Source organism: Argopecten irradians, chromosome 9 (genome assembly GCF_041381155.1).
Source record: "Argopecten irradians isolate NY chromosome 9, Ai_NY, whole genome shotgun sequence".
Lineage (NCBI taxonomy): Eukaryota > Metazoa > Mollusca > Bivalvia > Pectinida > Pectinidae > Argopecten > Argopecten irradians.
In genome coordinates, this window is record NC_091142.1 from 36,855,442 (window position 1) to 36,870,654 (window position 15,213).

General features: G+C 32.2%; 1 protein-coding gene across 1 annotated transcript in view; it reads left to right on the forward strand.

The window, feature by feature from the left end:
- Nucleotides 1-15,009, forward strand: part of LOC138332223 (MLX-interacting protein-like) — a 37,645-nt gene extending 22,636 nt beyond the window's left edge. Inside the window, 9 exon segments of the mRNA XM_069280225.1 lie at nt 4,662-4,831; nt 5,083-5,191; nt 5,689-5,798; nt 6,121-6,216; nt 6,574-6,661; nt 7,130-7,229; nt 8,433-8,556; nt 9,118-9,247; nt 9,804-15,009. Coding sequence (XP_069136326.1) covers nt 4,662-4,831; nt 5,083-5,191; nt 5,689-5,798; nt 6,121-6,216; nt 6,574-6,661; nt 7,130-7,229; nt 8,433-8,556; nt 9,118-9,247; nt 9,804-9,922 — 1,046 coding nt within the window. The 3' untranslated portion in view covers nt 9,923-15,009.
- The last annotated feature ends 204 nt before the right edge of the window (nt 15,010-15,213 follow it).

Sequence of the window (15,213 nt, forward strand, 5' to 3'; positions counted from 1 at the left end):
CACGATTAAACACCAGTTATTGTTCAAATGATGAATATCATTTATGCTCTGTCTGCGGTGGAGCATCTTTGAATGAAAAAAAGAAACATATATAGTTAAACAGATTGCTTAATTAATACAACTTGTTAATGAAATCAGTAAAATAAATGTTAATTTAATTAGGAGCAGAATGACACTTGTGAGACATAAACAAAAGAGAAAACAAGAATAAAAAAGTTATTTGGAAGATGATAAAATGTTTATAGTCTGGCAGAATGGGGCATATATCAGAAGGATTGTGGGGTTTGTTGTAAAAGATTGAAATTTTGAACATAGAGCATTATCATCATAACAGTTTTAGGTGCCAAGCAAAATGTTTTCAAGATGGCCGCCATATCCAATATGGCAACCATTACGGTAAATTTAAATGTCATTTGAAGTTGAGTTTTGTAGCTCTTTCTTACACACAAGAGTATAAATTGGCAAATTTTTCAGAGTTTATTATGCATTAAGGTAAGGGGATTATACACAAAGCGGGACAGTTCAGGGCTCATATTTAAGAAATAACACATCAGGTGGGTGATGCAATACCTGTAGGTTTACTACTGTATGGTACACTTTGACCCCTAGGCATAATACATAGGGTGATGAAATACTTAACCATTACATTGAATGGACTGACCTCAAGGTGTACTAGGGTGATGCAATAGGAACATAGTGATAAAGCTTTATCAGCTCTACAAACACCTACCGTAGATATATCAACTCTGGGATCTATATCTTCTTTGCACTTCAGAATGATTTCTTCTCTTCTTTTCTTGAATGGTCATTATCGTAAAAAGCTATGATTTTAATATTGTGTGGAAAAACATACATTTTCCCAGTCACTTAGATTACTCTTTGATTTGAGAACAAGTTTTATTAGCTTTTAATCCTACAGTAATTTCATTCTCAGAATCAATTTGCTTTCAATTTTGTTTATTTCTTGCAGATACCAGGAGGTGTACAGTTTTATATGTCCATCATGCACCCTTCTATGCATTTTTTAAAGATGCTCCACGGCTCACAAATGTTTTTCTATCAAACACAGCTAGGAGCAGACGATGTAGTATTTTTCTTCAGTTTCAAAAGTTACTTACTTTACACAATTATCACCTTGAAAAGTTTGAGCTTCTAATTTTATTTCAAGATAAATTATATTAAAAATTATTAATTGCATCCCGAAAAAGTTCAGTAGCACTATATATGTCCTATATGGAATGAACTACTGATAGTGCATGCAACAGAAGCAAGATGAATTGTTTTATGTTACTTTTTGTGTTAATTAGACATATATATAAACGATTAAACACAAATTATTGTTCAAATTATGAACATCTTTTATGCTCTGTCAGCGGTGGAGCATCTTTAAATAGAATCAATATCCTACTCTATCCTGTGACTTGAATGTTCTATTTTGGTAACAGCTTTATGCATGATAGACTGTGTATTAATGCATGATCAGGAAGGTCATTTTAACTCTGACCTACTTTTAAGAAAAAGAAGTAAGTTTTCCAGGCTCTATAACTTTCAAACTACTGGATCTTTTTGGTTATATCATGGACTTAAAAATTTTGCACCACTGAAAAAAAGTTCTCTATCAAAAACAGGAACAGAAGAACTAATATTTTTCTTCAGTTACAAAAGTTAATTACTTTATACTATTACCACCATTGAAAAGTTTGAGCTAAATTTACTTAGGTAGGTCTGACCCCTGGGAGCTTCAGGGGCGGGGACAAAAGGGGTCAATTTGGCTACTGGTATATTGGCTACTTCTCTGAAACTAAGTATTGGACAATGGATATGACCCATATATTACATTGGTAGAATATCTATTGGTGACTCTAACTTGTATATTGATCAATATTTTTGGCTACGACCAAATGTTATTAAGTTTAATGAACTTATGAATTCTACTTGCATAAAAACACTGAAGAAATTGTGTACTTTTATTAGGATAATTAACAACATTATTTGTTCACCTTAGCTCACATTATTCATATAAATAACTGTTGTATACTATAATATTGTAAATATGTTTTCTCTGTGCATTCATAATGAAAAAGAGTTTCTCTGTGCATTCATAATGAAAAATAAAAAAATAAAATGAATTCAAATTTGAATACAGATGATAAGACTGACCCCCTCACCCCACCCCACTAGGGGCCTGAGGGGTGGGTACAAAACCAGCAAATTTGTTCTTAACATGTAAGCGACTTCTCTGACACTCAGCAATGAACAGTACTCAAATTGCATTGGTAGCTTCTATGTGGTGGTGAATAAAAAATTTTAACATGCATTGTTGGTCTTTGTCTACCTACCCAGGAGCAAAAAATTATGATAACTCTAATTTTGTTATAGGTACATACCCGGGAGCAATGATTTATGATATAGCCCTAATTTTGTTATAGGTACATACCCGGGAGCAATGATTTATGATATAACCCTAATTATGTTATAGGTAAATACCCGGGAGCAATAATTTATTATAACCCTAATTATGTTATAGGTAAATACCCGGGAGCAATAATTTATAATAACCCTAATTATGTTATAGGTAAATACCCAGGAGCAATAATTTATGATAACCCTAATTTTGTTATAGGTATATACCCGGGAGCAGTAATTTATAATAACCCTAATTTTGTCATAGGTAAATACCCAGGAGCAGTAATTTATAATAACCCTAATTTGTCATAGGTACACATCCGGGAGCAATAATTTATGATAACCCTAATTTTGTTATAGGTATATACCCGGGAGCAGTAATTTATAATAACCCTAATTTTGTCATAGGTACACACCCGGAAGCAATAATTTATGATAACCCTAATTTTGTTATAGGTAAATACCCGGGAGCAGTAATTTATGATAACCCTAATTTTGTTTCAGGAACATACCAGGAGCAATAATTTATAACCCTAATTTTGTTTCAGGAACATACCCGGGAGCAATAATTTATAATAACCGAATGTTGTTATAGGTACACATCCGGGAGCAATAATTTATGATAACCCTAATTTTGTTACAGGTAAATACCCGGGAGCAATAATTAGGGCTTTTCACTATTTGTGAAAAGACCTATTGTTTTCGTTAAGTTTCTTATTCTTATTATTATTCTTCTTCCTGTTTTTGTGAACGCTGTATCGGTCAAACGGTAAGATATAGGATAAAAATGATTTCAGTATGTTTAAACCATGTATCTGAAGGGGATCCATGAACAAAATTTAGTAGGTCAAAAATTCCAAAATGGCCGCCATGAAGTAAAACCTAAAAAACACAAAAACTGCTATAACTCAAAAAGTGTGAAAGCTATTTCAAACCTGAAAGTATTTTATTGTAGGGAATTGACATATCTAACTTTTACCAATGACATGTTTCCACAAAATATGTCTTGTTAAAAAGCTCGCTAGAGGTCAAAGTTTACAAAAAGTGACTATTTTTAGAATTTTTTTATTATTCAATTTTTTTCCAAACTTTTTGCATTAAATCGATGCAGTATCTCATTCTGAAGGTTTTGATGTCTTCAAACTTAAAATTGATCCACTAATTAATTTTTTATGACGTAATTAATATTTAACTAAGAGTTTTTTGCAAATTTCGACAATCATATTTTAAACATCTCCTCTGATTCCACCAGTCCGATCAAGCCCAAACTCACACAAGATCTTCCACTTATTACCGTGACTAATTCTTGTTAATATGGTGTTGATTCAAATTCAAATATGGCCGCAATGACGTCACTTCCGGTTTAACCTAAACAGCCATAACTCGTTAACCACTGAGCCAATTTCTTTCATTTTTTTATATGTGATGTAGAATAGTATACTGAGAAACTTTGTAATTAAACATTTTTCTTTAAAATGTCTACTACCGGTTGTTTATTGACTCATAGTGCAAAATCGCCCTTTTCGGTGAAAATCACGAAAAAATCTTCTTGTCAAGTTCTACATAGTATAGAGACTTCATATTTTGCATGAAGTAAGCTTAGGTAGTTGACTATAGGGTTTGAAAAAATAAACGAGATTAACCTTCATCCAAGGTCACAGAGTGCGTGTGATTGTAGAGTTATGAAAATAATCCCTTGAAATGTCAGCTCATTGAGACAGCCGTAGCTCGTTAACCACAAAGCCAATTACTTTCATTTTTGGATATGTTATGTAGAATAAAAAATGAAACAATTCATTTTGTTACAACTTTTCTGTAAAACGTCAACTTCCGGTTGGAAATAAGGGACAAAGTTCAAAAATGCAATTTTTCGACCAAATCATTCAAAAATCTTCTTCTCAATTTCCAGAAGGCCTAGAGACCTAATATTAAGCATGAAGCATGCTGACATAAATGCCTACCAAGTTTGTTAATATGATTGACCTTGACCCATATCAAAGGGCACTCGGGCTAACAATCCTAAAATCTTCAAATGACTTATTGTAAAGTTCTGAAAGGCCTAAGACCTGGTATTGGACTTTTGGTACGTTGAAACTAAGTGCTACCAAGTGTTTATAAATGACCTTGAACGAAGTAGCTTTTAGGTGAAAAGCCCGTCAAATTTTCCCGGTGACAATTTCTAGTTTATAACCCTAATTTTGTTACAGGTAAATACCTGGGAGCAATAATTTATGATAACCTTAATGTTTTTACAGGTACATACCCGGGAGCTGTAATAAAAGTTGAGAAGGACGCTACTTTGTCTAGTGCTGCCGCCCAGAGTCTGACCATGCCCAGTCTGTCCCCTCTACAATCTCTCCATCCCCAGGAATCACCGACCTCTCCTGTCACCCCGAGTCAGACCATCACCATCAGTGTACAGGAGGTATTAAACTTGTCTAGTGACATTGCCAGAAGTTTTATAATAAAAAAATATCTTGTCTATAGTGACATTGCTAAAGTTTTAAACAAAATTTTTAACTATATAATGACATTACCAGAAGTTGTTTTTATATATATATATATATATAACTATCATCAAACATATTAGTGTCTGAAGATTAAACATATTACTTAGAAACAGGAACAAATGATTTATTAGCCATCTTGATCAATTTGATTAACATTTTTGTTTAGGCGTCCGACCTCAGCAGTAGAATCAGTTTATTTGGGTCATCATCATCGACCTTTGGGTCATCATCGTCGACTGTCCCCAGTAAGACTTGCGACGACATTACCTTGGATGGTAAGTGCCGGCTGATATAAATGGAGATGTTCATTTATTTTCTACTTCAATTTTATTGCAATTGAACAAAATGCTATGGTTATATGATGAACAATTATGATATTTTATAAAAGTAATGCATGTCTTTGGTGCTAAAATGAGCTACTGAGACTTCAACCCACTGCAGAATACTAATCTTTTCTATCAATAAAATTAGTATATCATAGGCATTAATTGTACAGTGTTTTCTATAGGTTTTACATATAACTTAATTATATAACAGTAAAGTGTTACTGTAAACCAACTTTCTTTTGTTGCTATTTAATTTCACGATTTTTGTTTCAAATAAGTTTGAAAAGATTAAAATTCGAGATTTGAAAAATCTAATGGAAACTCTCACCAATAAACATGATGAAGATGGTAATGCAGGGAGATAAACTTTCGCTTATTTACTTGCATCATGATTTACTTTTATGAATTTAAATTATGTATATATAAGAAGCGATTGAACCTTACAGGTACCACTGGTATCAAGTCCAGTCCAGCGTCCATGGTGGCTGATAGCTCCTCAATACTAGAGACAAGTAACCTTGAAATGGGAAGTCCAATTTCTGATGCTGAAGGGATTGTAAGTTTCTAATACAGCCCTGAGTATATTAGCATATTTTACTTTCCACATGTTCCAATGGAAGAGAAATCGTTCATAAGAATCTGGAATATATGTTTAATTAATCATTTCATGTGTATCTCTCTAACAGAACATTGTATTTGAACTTCAACTTTGATCTCTGCATTGAACAGTAATTAAATTTAGTATTTCAACTTAAACTTTGATACCAGTTAACTAAGAGTAATAAAAATCTGTTTAAAGTTTTATTTAAACTACTTATGGCCCTCAGATCAATTTCTTGTAGGTTTAGTTTGATACATGTAAGGATTTGTTGTTCCAGGACTCGCCTAGAGGGCGCCACAGTAGTGGTGACGGGGGAGGAACACGCCGAGTGTCTCACACGTCTGCTGAGCAGAAACGAAGGTGTAACATAAAGGTAGGACTATATCTAATGCCATCATTTTTGTCTCCTTCCCATTGAAACTGCAATTTTCATGTTTTGACTTTTCTTGAAATAGCTTTATTTTAGCAGAGCTAGGGAACTACAAAGATAATAAACAGTATTTCCTACATTTTTGTAATCAGTTTTGCAAAGTATTACCAGTAATATTTTAATCTACTAGGTAATTTGTAAGCTCCACACCACAAATAAATTATCCACAAATAATTCATGTTATATATAGTATGTTTAAATTATTTGATCTTTGAATTAAGATAATGGTAAAATGCATTATTTTTTGCAATATTTGAATCATAACCATGAAAAGCCAATGTTTGTATTTGAATATTTCAGAATGGTTTTGATGTGCTTCACACGTTGATACCAGCTTTAAGTCAAAATCCCAACGCTAAAGTCAGCAAGGCAGCCATGTTACAGAAAAGTAGGTTGACTTGTCCTCTACACAATATAACAGTTGTATTAGTATTAAAGCCTGAAAATAATAGAGAAAATTATCTTAGTTCATTCTCTACCCAGTATATTCGTTCTTCTTTGCCAAATATATGGGACATCTAGCCTAACAGCTTGACGTTTTTTAATGGATTAGTCAGAAATTTATCATTAGGAAATTAAAAAAAAATTCTCTCATAAAACCAGAATGGTGTATTATAATGTCATATAATCAACAGAACTTAAAACTAAAAATAATTTTTAATTATTTTATCATTTGATTTCATTCTAATTTTTCTATTTTTGTTGTGTTGTATTTGCAGTACTTTGAGTACTTAAGTCTAATGATGTTATTAATATGAGATGCTATTGCCTGAATTTATTTAACTTTAAAGCAATATCAAAGTACTGGTGTACTGTGTCAAAATGATCATAAAAAATAAGACAAATTCCATTTCAGCTGCTGATTACTGTAAGAAATTGAAGTCAGAAAGAGCCCAGATGCAGAAGGAGGCTGAAATACTTAAACAAGAAATAGAATCTCTCAATCAATCTATAAGGTATTACTGATATGTAATCAATCCATAAGGTATTACTGATATGTAATCAATCCATAAGGTATTACTGATATGTAATCAATCCATAAGGTATTACTGATATGTAATCAATCCATAAGGTATTACTGATATGTAATCTATCCATAAGGTATTACTGATATGTAATCTATCCATTAAGTATTACTGATATGTAATCAATCCATTAAGTATTACTGATATGTAATAATCTATAAGGTATTACTGATATGTAATCAATCCATAAGGTATTACTGATATGTAATCTATCCATAAGGTATTACTGATATGTAATCAATCATATAAGGTATTAGTACTGATATGTCATAAATCTAATCATCCATAAGGTATTACTGATATGTAATCAATCCATAAGGTATTACTGATATGTAATCTATCCATTATAATGTATTACATTGATATGATATTAATCTATCCATAAGGTATTACTGATATGTAATCTATCCATTAAGTATTACTGATATGTAATCTATCCATAAGGTATTACTGATATGTAATCAAGGTATTACTGATATGTAATCAATCTATAAGGTATTACTGATATGTAATCTATCCATAAGGTATTACTGATATGTAATCAATCTATAAGGTATTACTGATATGTAATCTATCCATTAAGTATTACTGATATGTAATCTATCCATAAGGTATTACTGATATGTAATCTATCCATTAAGTATTACTGATATGTAATCTATCCATTAAGTATTACTGATATGTAATCAATCCATTAAGTATTACTGATATGTAATCAATCCATAAGGTATTACTGATATGTGTTTGTATTTCAATTCCCCTAAGAGCAGTGGCAGCTGTGAAAGCGCTGGAGAAAACCTAGAACTGTTTTACTGGTCTTTTTTAATATATTGTATGTATACTGATGGAATATAGTTACAGTGTATATATAGAAGTTTAGGGTACTTAGATTTCAGCGAAAAAATTTGGTCAGGACCAACTCAATACTTAGGCAATGGAAGATTTTAATGTATCTTGTCATCCTGTTCATGAAGTTTTATGTTTAATTGTGTTGTATTCAAAACTTATAAGTTTCATTTATTAACTTTTAAACAAATCTAAATTTTCCATTGTGGTATTTAAGATAGACACAATTTACATTCACAATACTGCATGAGAAAAACACTTAATCAGTAAATGTTCTGTGTTGTACAGTCAGTGCCAATCCCAACTACCAGCAACAGGCGTTCCTGTGACGAGACAGAGAGCTGACCGCATGAAGGAAATGTTTGAGGAGTATGTGAAAACTCGTACACTAGAAAACTGGAAGTTCTGGATTGTATCCTTTTATTAGAAGAGCTTCACTCTGAATAAGTTTGGATCAGGATGTAGCTGGTTTTAATGATGCTTACCAAAGTTCAATATTCTAGACACTTTGTAACACTACAGTAAAGCCTGGATCCTTTATAAACTGGGAACATGTACACAATACTGTGATATATAATTGAACCAAATCAATTATCCAGAAGCATGTTTGTTAATAGAATACAACTCTGGACAAATAGAATACAAATCTGAAATAGAATACAACTCTGGGCAAATAGGATTTCTTCATGGAGCTACATAATACTGCCATGTTTTATTATGACTAAAACAAGACTCTAAGTAACTTTAAATTAATTTCATTAATTCTAATCCACTTCAATTAAAGTTAGTTAATTTGCATAAGCTGCTCTTTAAATACACTTCATATTAGAAAAAAATTGTCACATTTAAACAATTAAGATTTCAGATTGCATACAATACGGCCTTCAATAAAGCCATCAGTCAGGTTGTTCAGATAAAACAATTCAGAAAAATAATTACCATACTGATATATGATTCCTTGACCAATGTCCAGTTTTCCATTATGGTGAAGCCACTGTTTGAAGCGTACAATAACATGGTATCGACGGCCAGTGTAGAGGAGTTGTGTAGGACGACCATGGCTTGGTTAGATCAGCACTGTTCCTTAGTCTCCCTCCGACCAAGTAAGTCTTGTATGATGTCATAGTAATATTGGGGACCATGCATAGATGACCAAGAAGGCGTGGTTATCCAAAAATTTGGGTTATCATGTAACCAGGTCACTATACACAGGTTTTATAAAGTGGTCAATAGTTCATTAGTCTTTGGATCGATTTTGTTCTAACGTGGTCAAGTAGTATAACGTATTGATTCCTAACACTTCACACAGTGTAATAACAATTACCATAGAAACATAACGGAGGCTTCTAATTAGTCAAAATTGAATGCATTGTCTTGTAAAGCTGAAAATTGCTATATAGGGGCTTTAAAAGATGAAAAATACAATACTTATAGTTTGGAAGACATCAGATTTCATTTGGTTGTCATAGGTACCAAATCAAATGTGAGCATGACCATTGATAAAATTTAGTCTAGAACATTGATGAGCATAAATAGCATGTCGGTTGGTTGTCATGGTCTCAAATGTGTAGAGTAGTGGATATTAGTAACCCATTGGATCATAGTTCTAGTTTGATTTATTCAATTGTTTATCAAGTTGTCTTTTCCTGTTTGTTTCAGCTGTTCTGAATGCCTTAAGACAGCTGAGTACCTCTACCAACATCCTCACTGACCCAGCTCGACTGCCAGAGCAAGCCACAGAGGCCGTCATTAAGTCTCAGAAGCCAGCCAAATCCTGAGTCTCGTCCGATGGCTCTTTGGCACTCAGTCTATGGTGATGGTGTCATACACTCGTATTTCGAGTCGGGACTCTCATCCGCCTTCTATTGAATTTGCTCAAATATGTGGCAAAATTTTCGGTAATCCTATCCGAGAAAAAAATTAATGTGTCAAATATTTTGATTTGCCTGTGACAGTTGCCTCAGGTATAAGCTAAAAAGTCTGTGAAGGTTTGACTGTAGCTTAGCATTTCAAATGTTGGCATGTCTATACATAGAAGAATGGCTTGTTGATCAGAAAGCTAGGAGAATGGCTTGTTGATCAGAAAGATTGGCCTCAGCTCATTGAGAGACAAAGGTCTGTGTACCATTCAGACTGTAGCTGTTCAGGCAGAGATATTGCTTGCTGCTGCAATAGTTTGGAGAGGTGAGGGTAACTGATTGTGGTGGAAACAGACATTGGAAGGTTGAAGGTAACTGATTGTGATGGAACTAGGCATAGAAAAGCTGTGGGTAACTGATTATGATGGAAAACACATGTTTATTGGACAACGCTGTTTATCTTGTCAAGTTTGGCTTTGTGCAGAAAGTTAGTATGGTGACTCTGAACTGAACTGCTTGTAGTCTTTCCTAGCGTCTGTTATTAATTATCCAAAGGATGGAATATCTTGTGATTGAAAAATGAGGGCATTCTTTACTTTGACCCAAAAGATTGGTCATTGAACTAGCTTCCTAGCAACAGTTTGCACACTAAAGGGCTGTATTACTTATGATGTGGTTTGCAGAAAGAGTAACTATTCATTGTTGTGTTTGATGTATTGAGTGATGAAAACAAGACATGATAAATCCTAAAAGGATAAAAGATAAGTTGAAAGAGAATTGACTAGATTTGTATCTACAAAGTATAATGTATATCCAGTTTTTGTTTAATGTAAACTAGTGTCAAACATTAACGTACACAATATTAGGAGTGTGTGTGATTGTGTATGTGTACTTCATACATCTCATCGGCTAATTGTGTGTCTTCATCAAAGTTTGATACTGCTTTACTCTTTGTGTGCATGTAATGTATAACATTATTCACACCATCTGTTTCTTTGATGAGTTGAAAATTGAATTATGAATATTATTTTTCATTTATGTGAACAATCAAAGTTTTGATCCAACATGTTTTCAAATCATTTGATTTCCTCTCATAATTTTAGAAAGAGAACATTATGCTACAAAAAAGATCATGTAACAATGATTTGTTTTCTACAGATATAAATTATGTGCAATAATTTTGATATCAAAACATATTTCAAATGTTCATCCACTTGTCGTTGAGAAAACAAATTTTGAATGATGACATTATGTAATTGGTATTGCCCAACCTTGACACTCAAATTTTGTTTTGAAAACAAATTGAAAAGTTGGGTAGGGGAGGGGGGTAAAATTAAATGTAACTTATATTTAACAGATTCAATTAAAAATATCTTAATTATGAATTAAGTATGGTTGTGAAATCACATTTCAATGTTATAATACAAGTTAAGCCTACATCTAATTTAATTATTAAAGAAGAATTTAATTAAGGATGCTCCATGATCGTGATAATTTAGAAATATACTGTTAGGAGTTGTTTGTTTTGTAGTGCAACATTCCAGTCTTTTGTTGTAGATTGTTCATTAAACACATCATTTTCTTTTCTCATCTACTATTTGTGGACTTCATCTGAAATAAAAACAAAGTTTCAGAAGTAAGCAGTATGCTGTACATCAATTCCCAACCAACTTTCATATTGCTTTCATTTCTGACAGTAGAAGGTATAATTTTGGAACCTACTTATTAATATAGTAAAGCCACACTCAATGATGTAAGGGATTGACTCCATTAATATTGTGTATTAGCGGAATTGGACTGAATCGGTGACCAGGTAGCTCAGTCGGTAGAGGTAGACTGTTCTGTAGAGTGTTCGGAGGTCTTGGTTTGAATCCTGGTCTGGCTGCTTCATTGTCTCCTCAAATGTTACATCACATTAAAGTGGATCACCAGACTGGTTGATCCTGCTGAACTTTCTGATATCAAATGTTTGATGGTTGTAAATAGAATCCCCGAATTAACCCCACTGTAATGGTGGATGTTTTGATAACCTGCTATTGTTAATGTACAAAATAATTCCTTACAATCTTTGGATATCTTTATAAGCAAGTTTTGTTGATTAATGCAGTCAAGTGCTATACCTAGGGTAATAACTATGGTTTTTGTTAGTCAGTGTATCAATGTTTTACAGAGGATTAATAACGGCAGACAAGCTTAACCACATAAAATTACACATGATAAGTGTGAATTTCCAGAAGCGAGGTATTGCTAGATAGAGTTGTGGTATTCTGTGGTAATTTTTGCAGAACATTACATTGTGAAAGTGTATGTGTGATTTGGGGTTTAGAGCCAAAATAAGAAAAAAAAGAAACAAATCCTCTTATGGAATTTCAAAACAAAGGTTTTTCAAAGCGTTGCCCTGGAAATGAACATTTTGGGTATGACGATCATTTCTGCTTTTAAAATGTTTGAAATAGATTGAATTTTTATTGGAAAAGTTTTGATGTAGCAATATTTGAATATGTTGCGTTGAAAGGAGATGCTGCAATGTCTTGCTGTTATAGAATTTCCACAGCATTGTTTGGAATTGATTTCACTAGTCCCCAGTGTTTCTCTTCTTTACACAGAATTTATTAACATTTCTATGTTAAATGGATGTGATAGCAACTGTTTCCATTACGATATTCATCTTGTCATTTCATCAAGTGTCATTTATGTAATGAGCGTTTTCTTATATCGTGTATTATTGAAACGCTGATAGCTCTGAATTTTCACCTTTTGAGTATGACATTTATATACTGTTGTATCTAGGCCCAATTTCACGAACATTCCTCACCTTTAAGGAATTTCTTAATTTGAAATTCTTAGTAGGAAAGCATTACTAAAGTCAAGGAAAATATCGAAACTTCTCCAAAGATTTCCTGCCGGAAACTGTAAAACTTAGGAATTTGTTTAAGGTAAGGAATGTTTGTGAAACTGGACCCTGAACCGTTTTTGAAGTTTATTATCCTTTATGTACAAGTTATATATCCCCATTCTATATATATTTCTGTTGTATTGGTGATAGTGCTAGTCTTTATATCAGATGTGATAAAAGCCATTATCTATACAAAAATGCACAGTAAAATAACAAAACTAGTTCATTTCTCTGGTCACACATTTAATGCATTTGAAGAGTTGTTGTTGAAGCTCAAAATGTATTTTTTGTCCCCATTTAATGAAAAAAAACTATAAAATATTTTAATATAGATATCAAATCTCTTGGCACTTATCTAAAAACTGATGCCAAATCAGGCAATAAAATAGTACATAGTCCATGTTAATGCATTATATGCAGTTATGTATCTATATTTTAAAGGCAGCTTTTTGATAGAAATATTCTATGTAGAATATCATAGGATGATTTGTAGAAAATGTAATTGTATTATATATATGAATCTATATATCATGGGCTATTTATTTGTGACGGCTATTCTTTCAGTCAACAGATATGTTCATTAATTGATTTAGTACTTTATTGTAATGATATATGAATTACATAATTTTAATATAGTGTTGAATACATAATTACATTATTGTCTTTATTACATAATTCATGTTTTACAGGATTGCTCATAAAACCTTTAAAATATTTAAAACTTCTTTGGTATTTGCATCTACATTTTCTGGAACATGAAGCTAAACATTTCAAAGATTTGTTGTGTAAATTGATGAGCAATTTACAGTAATAGCCGAATATTGTGCTTGAAAAAATGAAATATCAAAATGGGATGAAATAGTTTTGCTGGAGCTTTACTATACATATGATATGCTGTTAAGTGAAACAAAAGTCTATGTTTTAGTATTTAAAACTGTTGAAAATGAAATATGCTTGATATCATTATTGTTTTAAATGCAGTTAATTACAACTTTCATCAATTGATCTTTTCTTCAAACATTAGCCTTATTTCACAAATTTTAATTCTTGATTCACATTCAATGCAAAATAGCCAAAATAATGTTATTTGTATTAGTTAGTAAAATATATCTTTAAAGATGCTCCATCGCTGACAAAATATAAACGATACTCATCATTTGAACAATAATTAGTATTTAGTCGTGTGCATATATGTCTACTTTACAAAAAAAATAATATAGAATAATTTATTTAACTCTCGTTGCATGCGCAATCAGTACTACAATCTATATAGGACATAGTGGCACGGAATTTTTTCGGGATACAATTAATTATTTTTCAAGATTGTATCTTGAAGTAAAATTAGAAGCTCAAAATTTTCAATGGTGGTAATAGTGTAAAGTAAGTAACTTTGTAATTGAAGAAAAATACTTAATCGTCTGCTCCTGTTTTTGAATGAGAAAAACACCATTTGTCAGCGGTGGAGCATCGTTAAAGAAAAATGTTTTGAATCATACAGCTGGTATTTGTTACCAAAAACAAAAATCTTCCCGGTACAGTAAACGTTAATGTGGTTCTTTCTGTGTGTGAGAGTGGCATCTAAACAGGTTGATCAGATTTTGTCAATAAAATTTATATATAAATGCAAATAATATTGCAGATAATGAGTTTTACCTCTGTTTCTCTCATATGCTCAGAAATAAAAACATATTTTGAAAATTTGTAACTTTGTTGAAATAGAATTATTATATTACTGTACATCCTTAAAATGGTAAAATTGTTGAGAAAATTGAAGATATGACATCGTGTATGCCTAGAATTATTGTGTACAGCCGGTTATTTTGGTCATTGCTACGGTCGTGAAAATTTTATCCACATAATATTCAGGAATGGTTAAATTATATATACACTGAAAGCCATATTGGGAAACTTTGAAATTGTTAAAATATAAAATCACAAAAAAAGCTGCGAGAATAAGCGGCTATAGGGTATCACAACTCGATATAGAAATCCTAGGTGTTTATTTACAATAGATAAAATATATACGTATGTATAGGGCAAACTCACGATGCATCCATTTCATTGTCACTGTTACCTTGGGTTATCAAGTAAACAATTGTACATAAACCAGCACAGTCGTATCTTGTCTTTTAAATCATTACAAAAACGATTTCATCTTCACTGTTTCGTCATCCGTTTTCATCGTCGGCAGCAGCTAGTAGTCGGCAAAGACAGAAGTTTACTTTTAAATTAGATTTCCACCAATCTTCGTACATATCTTAATCAGTGGTATTTGCTTGTGCCCTTACGTTAAAAAGGTCACTGCTACTAGAAA